This window comes from Notolepis coatsorum, assembly GCF_963971535.1.
Source record: "Notolepis coatsorum genome assembly, chromosome: 6".
NCBI lineage: Eukaryota > Metazoa > Chordata > Actinopteri > Aulopiformes > Paralepididae > Notolepis > Notolepis coatsorum.
In genome coordinates, this window is record NC_140170.1 from 71,803,616 (window position 1) to 71,824,604 (window position 20,989).

The window sequence follows — 20,989 nt, forward strand, 5'->3', positions numbered from 1 at the left end:
TGACCACACATATCTACGTGCTGCTCTCTCTAGATTAAATTAGATTACATTAGATTAAAATGTATTGTCGTCATACAGCACAAGTACAGTACAATGAAAAGAAGTTTGGCATCCAACCAGAGTCCAAATGTAACAGTAAAGTGCAATGGTAATATACAATGTTGGTATAAAATATATAAATTAGTACTACTGAGTAATAGTGCTAATCACACAGAGTTGTAGAATATATGTATTATATAGACACACAGATGGAGGAACAGACACACATACACATGTACACACAGAGGAACAGACGCACATACACATGTACACACAGATAGAGGAACAGATACACATGTACACACAGAGGAACAGACACACAGACATGTACACACAGAGGAACAGACACACATACATGTACACACAGATAGAGGGACAGATACACATAGACATGTATGCGATATATGACTGATTTACACTCAATGTTTCATATTTGTATGTGTATATCTGTGAGGACCCCAGGAAGAATAGTCAACACGTTGATGATGACTAATGGGGATCCTAATAAACATAAACACACAGCTAGAGGAACAGACACACAGACATGTACACATAGAGAGAGGAATCGCAAGGTGCCCTTTTATGTCGTTCAACGTCGAGTTTGAGAATCATCGTTGAGTAAAAAACATTTAATAAAATAATAATAATAATAATACGGTGACACCCGAAACCATTTACTCGCAGTCGCGGTTAATCCATATCCGTTCGCCCGGGACACAGATGAAGGGATTTCCACGCTTCACGTGGCTCGCTAAGGGTCACGGAGGAAGGGATTTCCAGGCTTCTCGCGGCTCGCTAAGGGTTACGGAGGAAGTGAAACCCTCTGGTTGTAACGAGGTAATGGACGAAGTGAGTGTCAGCGGTGCAGATAATCCAAAGCACTTGGGAAAACAGACAGGGGAATTTATTTATTATTAGTATTATGTATATTTTATTATTAGTATTATTGCACAATCGAAGCGGGCATGACCACCCGCATTTCACTGTATGCCCTGGTATGTATGTGACAAATAAACCTCTTGAATTATTGCTGTCCAGGGATAGTGTGGCATTAGCTGCTAGCATGGAGGTGGAAAGGTCATTTGAGGAACTATGGTCTTTGCTTTTGCACCTGACTTCCTGACACCTTTAATAAAAAAAGTTTATGGAAAAAAGGGGTAAATTGCTTCCTCTGAGCTTTTGTACAGAGATCTGTGGCTTATTGTCAGCTTAGCATTAGGTTATTTAATCCCACTGGGTCGGAAGCTAACCTTTCATAAACAAACATTCAAATTCAGCGACTGAACTCAAAAGGATAGCTTCCTTTATTTATAGCAGACGATTGGACCATGAAGTGCAAACAGCGGAGGCCAAAGAGGCTGGTATTGTCATGACCCCGCATTGAAAAGCGACAGATGTGTGTTTAATAACAATGATGGTTTTATCTTGTTGCGTAATTTTTCGAGCCAAAATGTTGGGGACATTGTGGATGTCAGAGTCTAGCTCTCATCAGAGGCTCTCTCTCTAAATGAAAATACAATCTGCAAATGGTGCCGTCTGAGGGAATAAACATTTTAGCTGTGTGGAATATAATCTTTCAAATAAATAAATGGTGCATTTATATAGTAGCTTTTATCCAAAGCGCTTTACAATTTGTTCCTCACATTTTACACATTCACTCACACATTCTGTATACTTCTGCGTTTGTATGTTTTTTGTTTAATGTACTGTATATTCTATATGCCCTGTTTTTATGTTGAAACTTGTATCTCAATGGGACATTCCTGGATAAATAAAGGATAAATAAATTTAAAAAATACATTCACACACCGACGGCGGAGGCGACCATGCAAGGTAGCAACTTGCTCATCGGGAGCAGTTAGGGGTTAAGTGCCTTGCTCAAGGACACCAAGCAAGCTTTCTGCGAGCCATCAACTGACACATTTCTAATAATGACACCCGATCACCTCGGAAAAGCCACGGCAGTCAACATCCTGACAAAAGGTGACAGTCGTCCATGACAGACATGTATTACAAAGGGTTGCTAGGTTACGACTGGAGGCCCACAGGGTAATGTGATTATCATGTGGTTATGCTCCACCAATCAAATTAACCGTTTGTTGCTTCCCAGTTGTGTTTGGAGGATCAAGAAAAGAGGGCGGGGTTTGAGATAGGTCCATTGTGATGGCGTCATTATGTCACTGAAAACCTATAGAAGTTTCTTTAAATCCTTGCTGTCCAACAATAATGCTGTATATACTACCGTATATCCACATCTGTCTGTACATATCTGCATAATAATCTTTTTTACATATCTGTAGATACTATATCTGTACATATCCCTTATTCTACTCTTACTAGTTACACTGCTGGCCAGTATGACTTACTACTACCATAGTGTATTGTATCCTGTATCACTGTACTATATTAATACTACAACTCTGTACATACATCTGATTAGCACTATACTCAGTAGTACCAATTTATATATTTTATATCGACACACACCATGCACGCACGCACGCACGCACAAACGCACGCACACACACACACACACACACACACACACACACACACACACACACACACACACACACACACACACACACACACACACACACACACACACACACACACACACACACACACACACACACACACACTTTTGCACTTTACTGTTAGGCCTACATCTTCACTCTGGTTGGACTTATTTTTGTTGTACTGTACTTGTGCTGTATAATGAGAATACATTTGAATCTAATCTAATGTAATTAATTAGGGATGTTCGATATTCGCTTTTTTACCAATACTGATATACCGATATTGTCCAACTCTTAATTTCCGATAGCAATATCAACCGATATCAACCGATACCGATATATGCAGGGTTTCCCCCCCCCAAAAACAGAATAATTTCAGGTAATTAACATTACATTATGCATACTTTTGACAATAAATAAAATCAGAATTAGTTCTTACTTGCTTGCCTGGGTAAATAAAGGTAAAATAAATGTAAGAAATTAATTTAAAAAAGATTTTTTTTCTTTTTTGGAAAACCGATACAGATCATTTCCGATATCACATTTTAATGCCAATATCGGCCGATAATATCGGTAGGCCGATAATATCGGAAATCCCTAAATGTAATCTAATGTAATATAATCTAGTCTAATGTAATGTAATCTAAATGTAATGTAATGTAATCTAAATGTAATCTAAATTAAATGTAATGTAATGTGATGTAATCTAATGTAATCTAAATGAAATGTAATGTAATGTAATCTAATCTAATGTAAATGTAATCTAAATGTAATGTAATGTAATCTAATCTAATGTAAATGTAATGTAATGTAATGTAAGTGTCTCTGGTCCATGGGGAGGCTGCACGCAGCAGTACCTGGGCTGGAAGGAGTCGTCCCTGATGATGCACTGCGTCTTCTCGGGGACCTGCTTCCAGGTGGCAGGGTCCGCCAGGTCCACCAGGGCCTTGGCGTTGAGGAGCCCGAACCCAAAGCGGCTGTTGACCATCAGGCCCGCCCCGTTCCTCTTCCAGCCCGGGTTGTTGGCCAGCGGGTCGAACTCGGAGGTCCACACTACGATGTGCTGCAGGTCGCGCCAGGTCAGCTCGGGGCTGGAGGAGGGGGAGGAACAACATCCACATCATAGGAGGGAAAAACACCAAATATCACACCTTCTATGATTCTCAATAACTCATCAACAAAGATGAAGCACGTTGTCATCACATAACGATGATTTTTGGCTGGGTTTCTGTCACATGACATGTCTGAGCTGAGTGTCTTATCGATCAATTCAGAATGTAGAAATATAGTTAGGTAACATTTGATTCAAGTATGTTGTATATACTGTATAACCTGTATTCCACCGGTGTGCAAAATATGTGAAATATGCGAAAATATGCCTGGTGGTCAATATGGCTGAAAGCGATGAGGCGAGCAGTGAGCATGGAGTACCTGATGCAGTACAATAGTAAATATTGTGATTGTGTGTGTGTGTGTGTGTTAGTGTGTGTTAGTGTGTGTGTGTGTGTGTGTGTGTGTGTGTGTGTGTGTGTGTGTGTGTTAGTGTGTGTGTGTGTGTGTGTGTGTGTGTGTGTGTGTGCACTAAGCTAACAGGTGTTTCATTGACTGCGTACTTCTGTTCCAGTGCCAACGCAAATATCCCAGCAGCCAGCGGGGCAGAGGCGGAGGTCCCAGTGTGCGTCTCTGTACACTCATTATGTAGATCAGCACTGGTCTGCAAGGAGACACATACAATACAACACAATGTAAATACAATTAAAACAAACTAAAGGCGTTCAATAGGACAAAGGAAAAACCCAAATCCCCAAAGATTAACAAATAGAACAAACACTCATGTATATGTATATATAATCATGTGTATATAATCATGTATATGTAATCATGTATATTTAATTGTAAATTAACACAATTTTCATTTGGGGATTAATAAATTCTAATTTATTAACTAATCATAAAATAAGATTAGGAGTTATATCATCAGATGACACTATATAACGTATCATAGATAAGATAAGATATTCCTTTATTGATCCCCCTTGGGGAAATTCACGTGTCATAGTAGCATGGGAGGGGGGGGGGGGGGGGGGGGGCAACACAATTAAATCTGAATGTAAAAATATGAGACAAATAAACAGTGTAAACAAAGGTGCAGATTAGGGTCTGTATGTTATATTATTATACCTTACAATAAATATATGCAATACAAGATTTGCCTGAAATTGCAGAATATGACATGAAATAAAAGACAAAAAACCCATAAAAACAAACCATAATAAAAGCACAAGCGTCATCGAACTGAACATGAATCTAAGGCTCCTTACGATCCTCTGGTCGGTGTAGTCCCCGCTGCTGTAGGCCGTGGCCAGGGTGGACGAGCACTTCTCTGCGTACCAGGGGGATAGGCCCTGCTGGGAGGCGCTGCTGATGGAGATGGTGTAGATGCTGTCGGTGTAGCCGTCACAGTCACAGTTGTCTCCCTGGCGACCTCCGTTCCCCGAGGCCCACACGAAGATAGAGCCCTTCCCCCCGCGGCCCTGAGAGTGAGGGAGGGAGGGGGGGTGGGAGAGAGAGAGAGAGAGAGAGAGAGAGAGAGAGAGAGAGAGAGAGAGAGAGAGAGAGAGAGAGAGAGAGAGAGAGAGAGAGAGAGAGAGAGAGAGAGAGAGAGAGCAAAGAGAGATAGGGAGAGCAAATATAGATATGGAGAGAGGGGGGGGGGGGGAGAGAGAGAGGAGATAAATATAAAGGGAGAGCAAAGAGAGATAGGGAGAGCAGAGGGAGAGATAGAGCAAAGCGAGAGAGAGAGAGAGACAGAGAGGTAGAGCGAGAGGGAGAGAGAGAGTAGAAAGAGAGAGCAGAGAGAGATAGAGAGATAAAGAGGGAAGGAGGGAGGGAGGGAGAGAGAGAGAAAGAGAGAGAGAGAGAGAGACAGTAGAGAGTTATCAACAAATGACAGGCAGAACACACAGTGAATGTATCCGTTTTGTTTATTGCACTTTTATTAGGCTTTGCTGAAAAAGAATTGCTGCATTGGGTAAATAGCAAGATGGTGGCGCTCATAGGCGCCCGCCTTGTTGACATTTTCTTTGCTGGAGCTTCCAGGAAGTGTATTGGCACATTCAAGTTCTGATTGGTTGAAATTGCCTTCATGTTCGCCACCTACTACCACCTACTGCTTTGGCAGTGTACTACATCACTGTGCCCAGGTGACAAAAACGAAAGTGTGACTCAAGGCTGCCACGTTGCGCGAAACTCATCTGACAATGAAACGAAAATGAAACGAAAGGTCTAACCGCCGCCTTAGAGCAAGGAAAAACTCAAGGCATGTTGTATTTACATAGTGGCACAGCTGTGAAGCACTTGGGGCTGCAATTCTTGTATGAAAGGTGCTATACAAATAAAGTGTATTATTATTATTATTATTATTATTATTATTATTATTATTATTATTAATATTATTATTATTATTATTATTATTATTATTATTATTATTATTATTATTATTATTATTATTATTATTATTATTATTATTATTATTATTATTTTTTTTTTTTTTTTTTTTTTTTTTTTTTTTTAATGACGGCGGGTCCGGGAATCGAACTCGGAGTCAACCAGATCCGTGACGCAGCACGGTTTTCCCCGACGCAGAAATAGCGCCGAAATATGTGTAAGTTGAGAAACAAGAGTGGATGACGAAAGACATTCTGGATGAGATGAAAAAGACAGCAGACATGAAGAATGCAGACAGAAAAACTGAATACAACAGAGCAAAACGAAAAGTACAGAAGATGTGTAGAGATGCAAAAGAGAAGTATTACAAAGAAAAATGCAAGGAAATTGAAGATCTAGACAAGAAGCACAACCCTCTCATGTACAACAAGATCCAACAACTAACAAGGAAGAGGAAAAAAACAACCCAAGGTGTCAGAGACAAAGAAGGAAAACTGCTCCTTGACGAGAAGGAAATAATCAATAGATGGGCAGAGTATGTGGAAACACTATACAAAGACCAGAACAGAACATCAGACACAGGAATTAGTCTAGAAGAGATAGAAAAAGTCCAGATCACGAAAAAAGAAGTTGAAGAGGCTGTGAAGTCACTGGCCACGGACAGATCGCCCGGCGAGGATGAGATCCCTGCTGAACTGATTAAGAACTCTGGTGACCGATGCATCGAGCTCCTTGTGAAACTGATAAACAACATCTATAACTCAGGAAATATTCCAAATGATTTCCTAAAATCAATGTTCATTCCGATCCCAAAGACCGGAAGAGCCACAGAATGCAACAATTACAGGACTATCAGTTTGATATCTCATGCATCAAAAGTACTCCTGAAAATCATCAAGAACAGAATAGAACCCATAATTGAACATCAGCTCTCGGATAGCCAAATGGGTTTTCGCAAAGGAAAAGGAACAAGAGATGCAATCTGCCAACTCAGAATCATTGGTGAAAAATCGATAGACCAACAGAAGAAGCTGTATATTTGCTTCATTGATTTCACGAAGGCCTTCGACAGAGTTGAACATACAACATTGATGAGAACAATGGAAGAATTCAAAATACCAGTTTCTGACCGAAGAATAATTGCCAACTTATACTGGAGGCAGAAGGCTAATGTTAGAATAGGAAAGGAGAAATCAAGAGACTTCCCGGTGGAGAAGGGTGTAAGACAAGGATGCATCTTGTCCCCTGTACTCTTTAATATGTACAGTGAATCACTGATGAAAAAAGGTCTGAGAGGAGGGAAAGGAGTAAAACTTGGCGAAGAGAACATCACCAATATAAGATACGCGGATGACACTGCTATAGTCTGTAACTGTCAAGAAGATCTACAGGACATGATGAATAAGCTGAATGTCGAATGCAAAAACTATGGAATGTCACTAAACACAAAGAAAATAAAGTAATGATCATTGAAAAAACACCAGGAACTGTTTGTAAAATACAGGTGGATGGAGAAAAACTTGAACAAGTGAAGGAGTACATGTACCTTGGAAGCTGGATCAGTGAAGGTGGAAGAGCTAACATGGACATTAAGAGAAGAACCGGAATTGCAAAGGACGCATTCTGGAACCATAAAGAATTATTGAGAAGAAACATAAGTTGGAAAACGAAGACCAGGATTTTGGAAACGTATGTTATGTCAGTCTTTTCATACGGAGCAGAAGCATGGACGCTGAATGAAGAGGCAAAGAGGATGATAGACTCTTTTGAAATGTGGACACTGAGGAAGATGCTGAAGATAACATGGAAGGATAAGATCAAGAATGAGGAGGTACTGAGAAGAGCGGATATGCAAGGGGGACAGCTGCTGGAGAGGTTGAAAAAGAGAAAGATGGAGTTGTGCGGGCATGTTCTGAGAGGATCCAGCGGGGAGATGTTCAAGAAGGTGGTGATGGGGAAGGTGGATGGAAAGAGAGGAAGTGGAAGACCAAGAAGAGGCTGGGTAGACGATGTCTGTGATTGGAGTGGAGTGAGAGGCGGAGTCACGGAGTTGGAGAGAAGAAGTGGGGACAGAATGGGTTGGAGAGTGATAGGCAACCTTCGGAACGAAGAAGCCACCTAATGATGATGATGTGGTGAGCTACTGGAGCCCCCATTATTATTATTATTATTATTATTATTATTATTATTATTATTATTATTATTATTATTATTATTATTATTATTATTATTATTATTATTATTATTATTATTATTATTATTATTATTATTATTATTATTATTATTATTATTATTAATACAGGTGAATACAGGTGAGCACATTTACTAAGGAACACCAGGTGTGCCAATATTGTTCCTCTCACCGTGCAGAAAACTAATATTGCCTTGTGCACACAGAAATAATGTGTACAGACCTCCGGAAGTAATCCTCGATGTCCGAATGCGTTATTTGTTTCTGTACAAGCTGTGCTGTGTGTATATTATGTTCTGCACCATGAGAGGAAATGGAACACCTGCCAAAGATAACCATAGATAACCATAGATAATACCATAGATAATACCATAGATAATACCATAGATAACCATAGATAACCATAGACCACCATAGATAACAACGATGACTGGCAGTATTCTGCTATTACATGTTTGGGGTTGTTATTGTAAATGAGAACCGGTTTAAATAAAGGCTAAATAAAATGAAAATAAATAATAAAATTGTACCCACTTCAACTGAAATTGAATGATGGCTGTGTGATTATTACCTTCTGTATTCCGTACTCGAAGGCTTTCTGCGCCAGACGGCCGGGCCCTTCCACTGTCTTGCCGTCGTCGTTGGGTCCCCAGCTGGCGCTGTAGATGTCCACGTGGTCCGGGTTGAAGCCTATGGAGCTGGCCTCAATAGCATCCGTCACGATACCGTCCAGCATCCGGATCCCTGAGGAGGGAGAGCCAGGAAACTACTGAGCTACTATATGGTACCTCTTTAGAGTCCTTTACCAGGTATGGTACATCTTTAGAGTCATTTACCAGGTATGGTAATACCAGGTATGGTACTTCTTTAGATTAATTTGAAACACACACACACACACACACGCACACACACACATACACGCACGCACAAATAAAAAATGCAAAACACTGAAGCAGCGGTTTCCTCCTCTTACCTCCGACCTTGGAGTTGTACGCCACCCCGACTCCACACTTGTTGTTGTCTGCCTGCATAGCGATCTCTCCTGCACACCTGGTCCCATGCCTACAGACACACAACACTGCTGCTTAATATAAACACTGGATAAGGAACTAATTATAATCAATAGTCGTCAATCATCACCATGCCATACTTCCTTTCCCCCGTATTCATCAAGATAATGTGCAACGCAGGCACTTTCGAGAATCACACAATCTATTTATTAGTCTCAGGCTCGTTTTAGTTTAAACATGCTCTTATCATTACCAAGGCAGTTGAGACTCATTACAAATGTCGAGCCAACAGCTGCTTGGTGGATGCCTTTGTTTGGTTAAGATAAGATAAGATAAGATTGATTGATCCCCTTGGGGAAATTCGGTCGTCATAGCAGCATGGGGAGGGGAGGCACTGGTATGGTCAGGGTAATAGTAGAAAGACATGCATTATAGGCAATCAAATTTGATCTGAATATAACAATATGAGAAAAATAAACTGTAAACTAAATAAATTACTCTGAATATAAAAATATGAGAAATATAAACAGTGTAAACGGTGCAAATGAGGGTCTGTATGCCTTATCGTATCGTGTGTCGTTATGCAGGGGTGTAAAGTACTTGAGTAATTGTACTTCGTTACAATACTTAAGTACTGTTTTGGGGGATTTGTACTTTACTCGAGTATTATTAGGTTTGTATACTTTGTACTTTTACTCCATTACATTTCAGAGAAAAAAAACATACCTTTTACTCCTTACATTTAAAATGCAGACCTACAAAGCACAAAGTACAAATCTCACAGGTCCAACCATTTTAATTAGTATATTGTATTGTATTGTTTCTCTGGCTGAACTAACGTTCTATTTCATTCTGGCCTCCGCTCAGCGTCAGTCTGCACTAACCTCATTTCGTGCACATGCACTGAATAAAAAATCCACAGTGTACCTTTACATACCAACATTCATCTGGCCACACCCCTATCCGCTTACCTTCATAAGCAGGTGTGTGGTCACCTACTCGCCTCCTTCTTCACTTTCACCACAAGGAAGTGCCTTCGGTAGATACCCACACTTGACGAGGTTGTTTAGTTGAAGAAAGTTGATACGTGTTTACATTTTTTCTTGCTTTTTTCTTATCTCATATATTTAAAAAGAAAAAAGTCATAATGTTTACCTCGGAGGGTCGCGCTCGCAACGTCACCCTTCACCAGCGGTTCTCCATTGCCGCCTCTGTCGTACGTCTTGGAGCGGGGTTGAGGCCTCTCTCATGGTCGGCAGCCACGCCCGGTAGGCGTCCGATGGATAGTTTGCCTCTCCAAGGAGCTGGTGCTCCAGCACCGTCTCCTGTGGGATGGCCTGGTTCTGGCTCTGGTTCCTCTGCTTCCGGGGAGTCGTCCGCTGTTGGGCGGTCGGCGCCTTTGGTTGCGGGGGATTTGAGACGCAAACTTTTTGCGTCAGCTCGCTCCCGTCGCAAGATGGTGGCTTGTAGACGCGAACGGCCTGGCTTTGGTGAGTTGCTGGAGCCGGATGAGGATGCGTCTGATTCGACATGGCTGATGGAAACAGAGGACTACATGATAGAAGCGGACGGGTTCTTGTTCGAAGGCCCGGTGGAGACATGTCTCCCGCCCGTCCAGGTAACACTGGAGGGGGGTGAGATGTCTCCTTGGGGTTCCTCGTCCGCAGATGTTGGGTTGGAACCTCCGACTCGGCGGCGGGATGCCCTGCTATCAGCCACATCAGAATGTGGCTCCTTAACCAGTAGTCTGCTGCATGTGAGGGACGCGGGCTCGGTGGGGGAAAGTATGCAGGGGGAACTGCGTGCTTTGTTCCCCAAGCTCATGGCGGCGGCGGCAGTCGCAAACGGCGTGCCTCTGCCGCAGCCACTGCCTGTTCCTATCCCTGACGATCTCATAGGTCATCTATGGCAACGTCGCCCGGTGAGAGGGGTGGACGTTGTCTGCCCATTTTTCCCCTCAATGGAGGCCTACGTCCGTCAGGGACAGGTGGTCTCCCACATCATGGGCCTTACTTCCGCCTACGTGCAAGTCACGCGGGTGGTGGGTTTGGTAGAAGGCATGAAGGAGGGCGTGCCTCGGCTTGATAGGCCGATGGCGGCGCTCCTTTGTCCTGAGGTGGTGTGGGAGCCGTTACGGAAGCCGGTTCCCCAAGGGAAATCGGCGAGGCGGTTGGCGTGACCAGTCATTTATCTCCGCGACGCAATCTCTAGCTGCCACTTCCAACATCGCGCAGCTGGCGAGATTCATGTCCGGGATACTGACGGGCGGCACGGAGCTGACTGATTTACAACATGATCAGCTCGCCCAGGCGGCAGGAGCCATCCTGCATCTGATTCAGCCGCAGGCTATAGCCGCTGGGAAAGTGCGTGCCCTGGCCACTCTAATCCAGCGCCACCTTTGGCTGGAGCAGGCGCGTGTGCCGGAGAAGAAGAGGACTCCACTTCTGACGGCACCCCTCTCCGATGCTGGACTATTCGGGTCGGCACTGCAGCTGATGACCTCAACCTGCAGGGAGATGCAGGAGGAGCGCTCCATGCTCCAGCCTCATTTCCCCCCGCCCGATGTCGCCGGTGGAGTCAGACGGCCGCCGCGTCGTCGAGGTTCCTCCGCCGTGGCCGCCGCTGCTACCACCGCCACTGCTGGACCTTCGGCGAAGAAGACCAGGAGGAGAGAGGGCGCCTCGGCCACTGCAGCCGGCCTATCTATGCCCGGAGGTGACGGTAGGGATCGTCGTGACCAGCCGCCGATCGTTTACCATCCCTCCGGGGCTCCACGTGGTGGCAAATCCCGAGCGGCTCGTGGCAGGCGTCGCTAAAAATAATTGACTTTTTCCCTCTGTGGTCCCCCCCTGTTCCCATCCCAGCCCTAATATGATTTTGTTGAAAGGAATAAAGAGTCCCTCCTAAAGGAGGGACTGTATTTTTTGTTACAAACTGTGTGTTTATTCACCAAACATATGATGGGGATGCGACGTGTGAATCTTTCGCTAGTATGGGTTTGATAGGAGGGCTAGACGTTACATTCATGTTAGAGCTTAAGCAAGGCCTGCAGCTTACACTCGGTTGAAAAAGGGTTTTTTCTGCCTCGACCTGAATCTTCACATACAGGTAGAGGTTAGTTGTGTGCTCTGTTGCTTAAACAGTGATATTGAGCTGCAACACTATTGTGTTGGTTGCAGTAATGCTCGTATGAAAACGTACCGCGGCTCAGCCGCTCTCTCTCTCTATCAGATTTTCTGTGTCTTACAACATAGATATGGGTGTCGGGTTCACACATACACAACTTGGCCTTGCTATAAACCCTGTTCACAGATGTGTCTGTGGCTAGCGTGCATTGAATTAGCTTGCGCTGTTCATTAGCATTTGCCACTGAAGGTATCAAATGGCTGTTTGTTGTTGTCGTATGCAAGGGTTGGGCTTGCGAGGGGGTACCGGCTAAACCCCTCCTTCCCTCTTCTGATTGGTCAGGGGGTTATTGGACTTTCTTTTCATTCGGTCAGGGCCAAGCTGTTAGACAGCTTGGCACGGGGGGGGGGTTGAGGCGGTTGAGTCTTGGGTTTCCCCCCGTCATAGCAAACGTCACTAGGCACGTTTCTATTGGACGACGGCTTCCGTGAGTTTTAGACCCGTATGTAGGGTCTGTTGTTGTCAAGTTGTCGGGGCAGAGCGTAAGAACTTACTGTTCTACTACGCTCGATATACGTGTAACTTGAGTCATGTGACTCAATGTTACCGTGACTTTTCAATCTATGGCTCACGTGGGAAGTCTCTCTGAGGAGTCCCGTCTCTCCTCTGTGGTGAGGGTGGCGGGATGTAAAAATGTAAAAAAAAAATTACCCTCGGCTGCGTCACGTGGGATTCATGTCAGTTGGTGTTTCTTTCTTTTTTAATAAAAAAATAGTGGAGAATATGAAGCACGACAAACTTCTTGTCGTTCTCCCAGGCGACTTGAAGGAACAATGTTGGGGTCTGGTTAGACTATCCATTGATGTGTTTGGGTCCCGACGCATACATAGTGCTGGCTCGGGGTGTTTCTGTTAAGAATCATGCGGGAGGCTAGTACGCCTTGGTTGCTCGTTATTAAAACAGCGTTTTTATAGGGCAACTGGGATGGGGGATTTTTTCCTCTTCCGAGAGCCTGTTACTGGGTCTCGACGGATTCTCGTTCATATCTGGGGGATGTTAACGGAATAGATCAGAACATAGGTAGAGGGGTCTCACGCCCTTGGGGTGGGCCACTGAGCGCGGTACAAATGGGACCGTCTGGGTGGCGCCCTCTTTTCATGTTTTAGATCGACACGCATACCTACCCCCTCTCCTGGAGTGGGCATGTCGGCGTGGTTAGGGCACGAGACTGGTTCTGGTCGCGCTGGTCCAGGTCAGTTAACCCGTTGTCCGCCGGGGATGCAGATCTGCTGTTCTGGTACCCTGAGGGACTTGTGCTTTTTTCAGGGGGAAAAATGCCGGGTCGGCCCGGGTGTCACAGGGTTAGGCGTTATGGAGACCCTTTGTTGGGTACACGTTGTACCTGGCACTATCATAAGGGGCTAGTTCTCCTTTCTTTCGCTCCTCTCTCACGCATGGCGAAGAGGGGGCTGTTGGGGTGGTCTTCTGGACCTCCTCTGGTAACCCTGTGTGCTTCCCGAGCCGCCGGGCCCGGTCCGAAGTAATGTTTCGTTGAAACCGTAGGCCTGGGATAACCCTTTTTGGAAACTGAAACACTTCTACTGCGGTATAGCTGGTGTATACCCGCAGGTGTGTTTTGGAGTTTTTCTTGAGGGGTTATAGGAACAACCACCGTATGTGGTACCAAGAGGGTGGTTGATTCCCTGGTGTGTTGGAGCAGAGTCAACTCCCGGGTTACCCGGTTGAGTGTGCCCCTGCACGTTCATGACGTCTGCCAATCGTGTCAGCCTTCTCTGCCTCGACCCCTCTGGGTGGGTTTTTTTTTGATGGAGGCTTTGTCATGGTGCGCAACAATGCCAGCATACGCCCCTTCCGCCGGAGTGCTGTTTTCAGTTGACCCCTTAGGCGCCTGTCTCGTCCGCAGTGCTCCAGGCTCGGGTCTACAGCCTGTTGCCTGGTTTCCCCGGTGCGCTGCCTGCTTCCGTTATGGTTAGCCTTTTGAGTGCTTCAAATTACGGCCATGCTGACTGCCTGTGTTGCAGGGTCAGTGTGCCAGGCGGCGTACTAGTGGGGGGAGGGCCCGCTCTTGGAGGGGCCCTGTCCGAATACGCTGGCGATGTGGGGGGCGGTGTCACTAAGTGACCGCCTGGTGAGGTCTTGATGCCTGGCGTCATTGACCTCTCCGGGCCCCCTTTTTCCGGGGGATCCAGTCCCTTCAGTGGGTCTGGGTCTTCCTTCGCTGCTACGGCCTTGCCACAGGGTTGAGTTTGCTTTTGCCCCCGTGATTTTGGGGGCAGTAACGAGGTTGTTCCTTCCGTTCGTTCCCTGGTGGCATGCGGGTTGTGCGTGTGCGTAGTCGTGGGGTCAAGCCACGGTCTGCTCACCCTGTGCGTTGAGTTGCTCGAGTTCCTCTTCGCACAGTCAGATCCGTCTCCCTCCCGTCCTCCAATAGGGAGGGTATCCCTCCATTAGCGAGGGTCGGGGGGCTCGGTCCTCCCCGGTCTGATGGTTGTGGGGGGCCTCAGCGGGGTACATTTGTCGAGCTTCTGGCTTCCGCTCAGCTCCTCTTGTGCAGACTGACGCTGAGCAGAGGCCAGAATGAAATAGAAAGTAAGGTTATGTATATAACCAAGTTCTATGAATTCTGGTGACGCTCAGCGTCCGGACGCCACTGCGGCCCTTGATCTCGCCTTGTGGTGAAAGTTTGGGAAGGAGGCGAGTAGGTGACCACACACCTGCTTATGAAGGTAAGCGGATAGGGGTGTGGCCAGACGAATGTTGGTATGTAAAGGTACATTGTGGATTTTTTATTCAGTGCATGTGCACGAAGTGAGGTTAGTGCAGACTGACACTGAGTGTCACCAGAATTCATAGAACTTGGTTATATACATAACCTTACGTTAACGTTATAAATCCTGCGACCGCAGGTAAACAGCCAATCAAATCCCCATCAATGGAACATGAACCCGCCCATACCCATGCTGATTGGTCCTTGTGCAACACTAGAAAGCGGGGATCTTTGATTAAACACCTGCTATCAGAAGAATAGACAGTCAGATCCGCATTATGCTGTGGTTAATATTGTGATATTATTCAGGGTACTCCAGTAAGCTGTCTTTAATATTGTGATATTATTCAGGGTACTCCAGTATTCTGTCTTTAATATTGTGATATTATTCAGGGTACTCCAGTATTCTGTGGTTAATATTGTGATATTATTCAGTAACTCCAGTATTCTGTCTTTAATATTGTGATATTATTCAGGGTACTCCAGTATTCTGTCTTTAATATTGTGATATTATTCAGGGTATACTCCAGTATTCTGTCATTAATATTGTGATATTATTCAGGGTATACTCCAGTATTCTGTCTTTAATATTGTGATATTATTCAGGGTACTCCAGTATTCTGTGGTTAATATTGTGATATTATTCAGGGTACTCCAGTATTCTGTCTTTAATATTGTGATATTATTCAGGGTACTCCAGTATTCTGTCTTTAATATTGTGATATTATTCAGGGTACTCCAGTATTCTGCCTTTAATATTGTGATATTATTCAGGGTACTCCAGTATTCTGTGGTTAATATTGTGATATTATTCAGGGTACTCCAGTATTCTGTCTTTAATATTGTGATATTATTCAGGGTACTCCAGTATGCTGTCTTTAATATTGTGATATTATTCAGGGTACTCCAGTATGCTGTGGTTAATATTTTGATATTATTCAGGGTACTCCAGTATTCTGCCTTTAATATTGTGATATTATTCAGGATAATCCAGTATGCTGTGGTTAATATTCAGTCAGTGGCCTATGCTCCGCAGGGAGTGCAAAGGCTTAAGTCAAGTAAGTCAAGTGGTTAATATTGTGATATTATTCAGGATACACCATTCTGTTTTTAATATTGTGATATTATTCTTGCTGTGATGTGAATGCCGTCCATGTTAGTTTACCTTCAATGGAGAAGTGCATTAAATAATCTTAATGCAAAAAAAGTGTCCTCTGTTCTTTCATTTCAGCAGGGTCTATCGCAGAACACATTCCATTGTGGGCAGAGTGTCTGCTTGGTTTCATTCCAGCCTTGCCTAAACACCAGCTGATGATTTCACTAATTGGCTCACCTCTTCAACTAACTCACCTGGTGCAATTTATAGTTAAAAATAAAAATGTGGCCCACGATGGAATGAGTTTGAGACCCCTGGGCCCTCATTCATCAATGTGTGCGTAGAACATGACCTATTTCCACACGTAAGCACGGAATGTAGAACTAGTGTACGCACAGGGAAGTCGGGATTCATCACACACTGCGTACGCAGGCTCTATGCTCCTCCGTGTTGATGAATACCACTTTGTTCTACCGTCAATGCTCGTGCATGATTATCCATATATGGTCATGAAAGTGAGGAAACACCCCCCATGGGATGTGAAATAATGGACTGACCCGAGCGGAACTCTGAGAAACTCCACGGAGAATTCACTGCTGTCGAACCAAGAAGACACTATCGCGTATTATGGGATAAATAAAAGGCGGATTTGTAAACGGTGATGTCAGATATCAACGGCTCCCTAAGACCATTGCTGCAATTCTGCCTGGACAGCTCAAAATACTAATAAAGACCGTTCGTTGACCACTGTTTGGCGTTGGTTGTGTGTCATTATAACCGTGCTGTAATATGAATGCCTTTATTAGTTGTGTTCGATTGGCTATATGATTTTTAGAGGCATCTATTTTGTTGTCGGCTAATAAAGACCGCGCTGGAATATGACTGCCTTTTCCTGTGTTGTTTGATTAATACCCAGGGATTAAAGTTCTCCTCAATTTGATTCCAAATCGCGATGGATCTCCCGTAAATTTTCTACCTGCTGCATATGATTTCTAGAGGCATACTACAATCTATTTTGATGTCAGTATTGGGTAGCCTACATAAACAATAATACGAGAGCATATACAAGAACAATGAATCTTACTGCCATGTATGATGTAGCAGATACGCCATGTGTAGCCTGCCTATATGTGATCAATACAAACATGAACTTGAATTCCATCATGTCTGTGTGCGGGTCACTGCGGGAACTCACAAGGCTGTTGTCACAATGTAAATAAGAACGTGCACTGAAGAGTTACAGTATGTAGTTGGTTGATTATTTGTATGACAGTCAGTAAACCCTTGCAAAAAGTATCCGTTTTATTTAATGAATTGAAAACATTCAGCATCGCCTTCCTCCCGGCATCCAGCAATAACATGTATCAGGCAAATGCGCATCGCAACATTGACTGAGTGGAATCCCTTTCTATTCACATAACTGCATTTGTGATGGAGCTTTGACAGCTACAGTAACAGTCTATTGCTCGATCCATCTCCAATATCACGATGGACCGTGCCGCGGTGGCAAAGACCCGAGGGTGGAGAGGATCTTGAATGAATTCCATCATCATATATGTTGTGTGTCTGTCCACTATGTTTGTTACTTTGTTATTCCCCCCCCCCCCTATCTATGTAAAGCGACCTTGGGTCTCTTGAAAGGCGCTATATAAAATGAAGCTATTATTATTATTGTTATTATTATTATTATTATTATCATCACATCTGTGCGGGAGCTCACAAATAGACTGTTAGTCTCAGTGAAGTTTCAACGGAGGTCATCTATTCTAACCAACAAATTGAAGTAGAAAGCATTTCGTGACCAATCTTATTTGGAAACATGACACACAAAATAATTTGCTTTTTATTTGAAACAATATCTAATCGCGTTTGGAGGTTGGTGTTTTGCGTCTGCCCCCCCCGTGCCAAACAAGCAGGCCAACCTCTTGTTCGCGCGTGAGCCCGTTATAATTACACTACTGTCGCTATTTTACAATGAACTATAATGAATTACGGGTCATACAGAAGTTGAACACTAATGCACGGAAGCTTATTTCCGCCTTGAAACTAATGCAGGACTGAGGAGTGCTTATGCGTAGTAACGATATTCTACCACTGGGCGCCAGGTACGCCTGGTCTGACCTGTGCGTAGATGTAAGCACGGAGTCAAGTTCAAATCGAAATTGATGAATCCCACTCTTTGCTTAGAAATGATCGTACGCACAGGGTAAGCACAGATCTGTGCATAGAACACGTTGATGAATGAGGGCCCTGGTCTATCCATTTAATTTTTTTTTTTTTTTACTTTTTAGTACTTAAGTACATTTAAAAGTAGGACTTTTTGACTTTTACTCAAGTGTGGTTTTAGCCAGATACTTTGACTTCACCAAATAACATGTTTAGAAGAGAAGACATTGACTCTCAGAGCAGGCCAACGCTGCCATGTGAAAATAACATCCATTGCTCAATGGATACAGAAGGTTAAACATGTACAGTATATACGATGGAACACATGACAGCCCAGCTACAGCTGAAGATGCCTCTCTTTGAGAGGAGATGGAGGTCAATTACTAGCTATCTTGGGTAGGCTTGGGACACACTGCTTTGAGACAGGATGGAGGGAAATATACATGTGTGTATTATGTATATATATAGAGGTAGAAATATATAGGTATATTTGTGTAGGCAGGAATGCTTTGGAGGAGGGACCCAATCTCAAGGTTATTTATTTTTAAGTGTTTACTTTATTTTATTTTGTCTGTACTGTCATATTGTATTGCTGTTGGCAATAAAGTAAAAAAAAATAAAAAAAGAAGAGAAGACTCAGAGCAGGTAAACGCTGCCATCAGAAAACGGAGGTCCTTTGCATTCCTGAGAAGGGGTTTTGAGCTACTGAGTCATTTGAATACATCCGTGGGTAGAGAAGAGGAGGTCTGTATGTATGTATGTGTGTGTGTGTGTGTGTGTGCGCGCGCGTGCGCGTGTGTGTGCACGCTCAGCGGGCAGAGAGTGAGTCATCAAGCCCAGGTATGGTCTAAGCAACAATGAGAGAGACACACAATTGAATTCATTGAAAGGACTGTTTGAATGGACTTTGTTTTCCCAGAGTGACAATGATCTCCAGCGTATCTCTGGATCTGTAGCCTGGAGGGAGTATCTATGACTGCTGTTACCCTGGTTGAATTTATTAATCTGTTTCAATTCATATAGATGCTTACCCCATCGTGAAATAATAATAATCATTATTATTTATATATATATATATATATTATATATTTGTTTTTTTATAATTTTATATATATATATATGTAACGGATGGTATCATGAAGCGCATGTCACGAAGGGCTGGGGTGAGTAGCGGTACTATGGGTTAAACTCACTCTCATCCTCAAAAAGACACGTTACAAAGCAGTGAGTTCACTTCTTTTTTTTTCACTTCTTTTTCTGTTTTTATTTGCGGACGATGCTGCACTCATGGTCTCCCATCAGGACAAAAGAGAAGTAGAGAGGTCACTCAGTCTAGAGCTTGTCAAGATCAGTCATTGGCTGGTCGAAAACAGGTTATCCCTACACCTGGGTAAAACCGAAGCTATCCTTTTTGGCTCGGCCATACGACTTAAGAGGTCTCCTGGGTTCAAGGTAGTGGTAGGAGATATCGAGTTAACAGCAAAGGAGGAAGTCACATACTTAGGATGTATTTTGGACAACACCTTATCAGGGGTGAGCATGGCACAAAAGGTGGTCACAAAGATCAATCAGAGAATAAAATTTCTCGGTAGAGTGTCCACCTATATTAACAGGTCAGCAATGGAAGTCCTGGCAGGGGCACTGATCCAATGTCATTATGACTATGCATGCTCCTCCTGGTACACTGGCATCACAGTAGCACTGAAAGGTAGGCTACAGACAGCTCAGAACAAATTAGTTAGAATGATTTTAAAACTCCATCCCAGGACTCACCTTACACAGACACATTTTAACAGCCTCAAATGGCTCAGGGTTGAGGAGAGGGTCTCTCAAATAAAACTCAACATAACACATAGGATACTCGGGAATACTGTCCCTCAGTACCTCAGTGGATATTTTAACATGGTAAGGGATGTACACGGACACGCCACCAGGGGGAGCCCTACAGACATCGTCCCAGTGAGATGCAATAGGAAAATTGGCCAAAACGCATTCCTATATTCAGCAGCAGTACAATGGAATAGCCTACCAATGGAGTTGAAGACCATAAGCCCCTTCTCCACTTTTAAATTAGCTATAAAGAGGTGGATCATAAGTAGCAGAAGCTGGGAGTAGTGAAAAAAGGGTTTTAATATGTGTTGTTCCTTTTTTATTCTTTTATTGTCTATAAAATGGAATATTATTGTATGTATTTTTTTGTTTTTATACCACACATCCTGACATACAGACACTACAAACACCCACGTCCACACACCAGTACATAAATCCACTGACACCAATGATGAAGGACCACAATGGAAACAAGCCTATGGCTTTATTGTGTTTTTTTATGAAATCCTATTGGCAAATGGAGAAAATGTATACCTGTTTTCATATTGTGATCCAATGTATATGTGTGATTTTTCCATTCTAAACCAATAAACTATTCAATTCAATTCTTGGTATATCGGTCTGTGCTGTTGCACGCAGCGTGGGAGACCCAGGTTAGAAACTCCCTCGGGGCATCGAAGTTTAAGGTGACGATGTGACAACCGTTACATATATATATTTAAATGTTTTGCTAGTTGTTGTTTTTTCAGTACAATCATACTAAAGATTCCCTTTGGA

The 20,989-nt window shown here is 43.6% G+C and overlaps 1 protein-coding gene across 1 annotated transcript in view; it reads right to left on the bottom strand.

The window, feature by feature from the left end:
• Positions 1 to 20,989, bottom strand: part of pcsk1 (proprotein convertase subtilisin/kexin type 1) — a gene marked incomplete at both ends in the record, with an annotated part of 65,870 nt that overhangs the window by 9,544 nt on the left and 35,337 nt on the right. Inside the window, 5 exons of the mRNA XM_084316673.1 lie at positions 3,416 to 3,649; positions 4,172 to 4,272; positions 4,880 to 5,092; positions 8,768 to 8,940; positions 9,170 to 9,258. Coding sequence (XP_084172799.1) covers positions 3,416 to 3,649; positions 4,172 to 4,272; positions 4,880 to 5,092; positions 8,768 to 8,940; positions 9,170 to 9,258 — 810 coding nt within the window. The remainder of the gene's footprint in view (positions 1 to 3,415; positions 3,650 to 4,171; positions 4,273 to 4,879; positions 5,093 to 8,767; positions 8,941 to 9,169; positions 9,259 to 20,989) is intronic.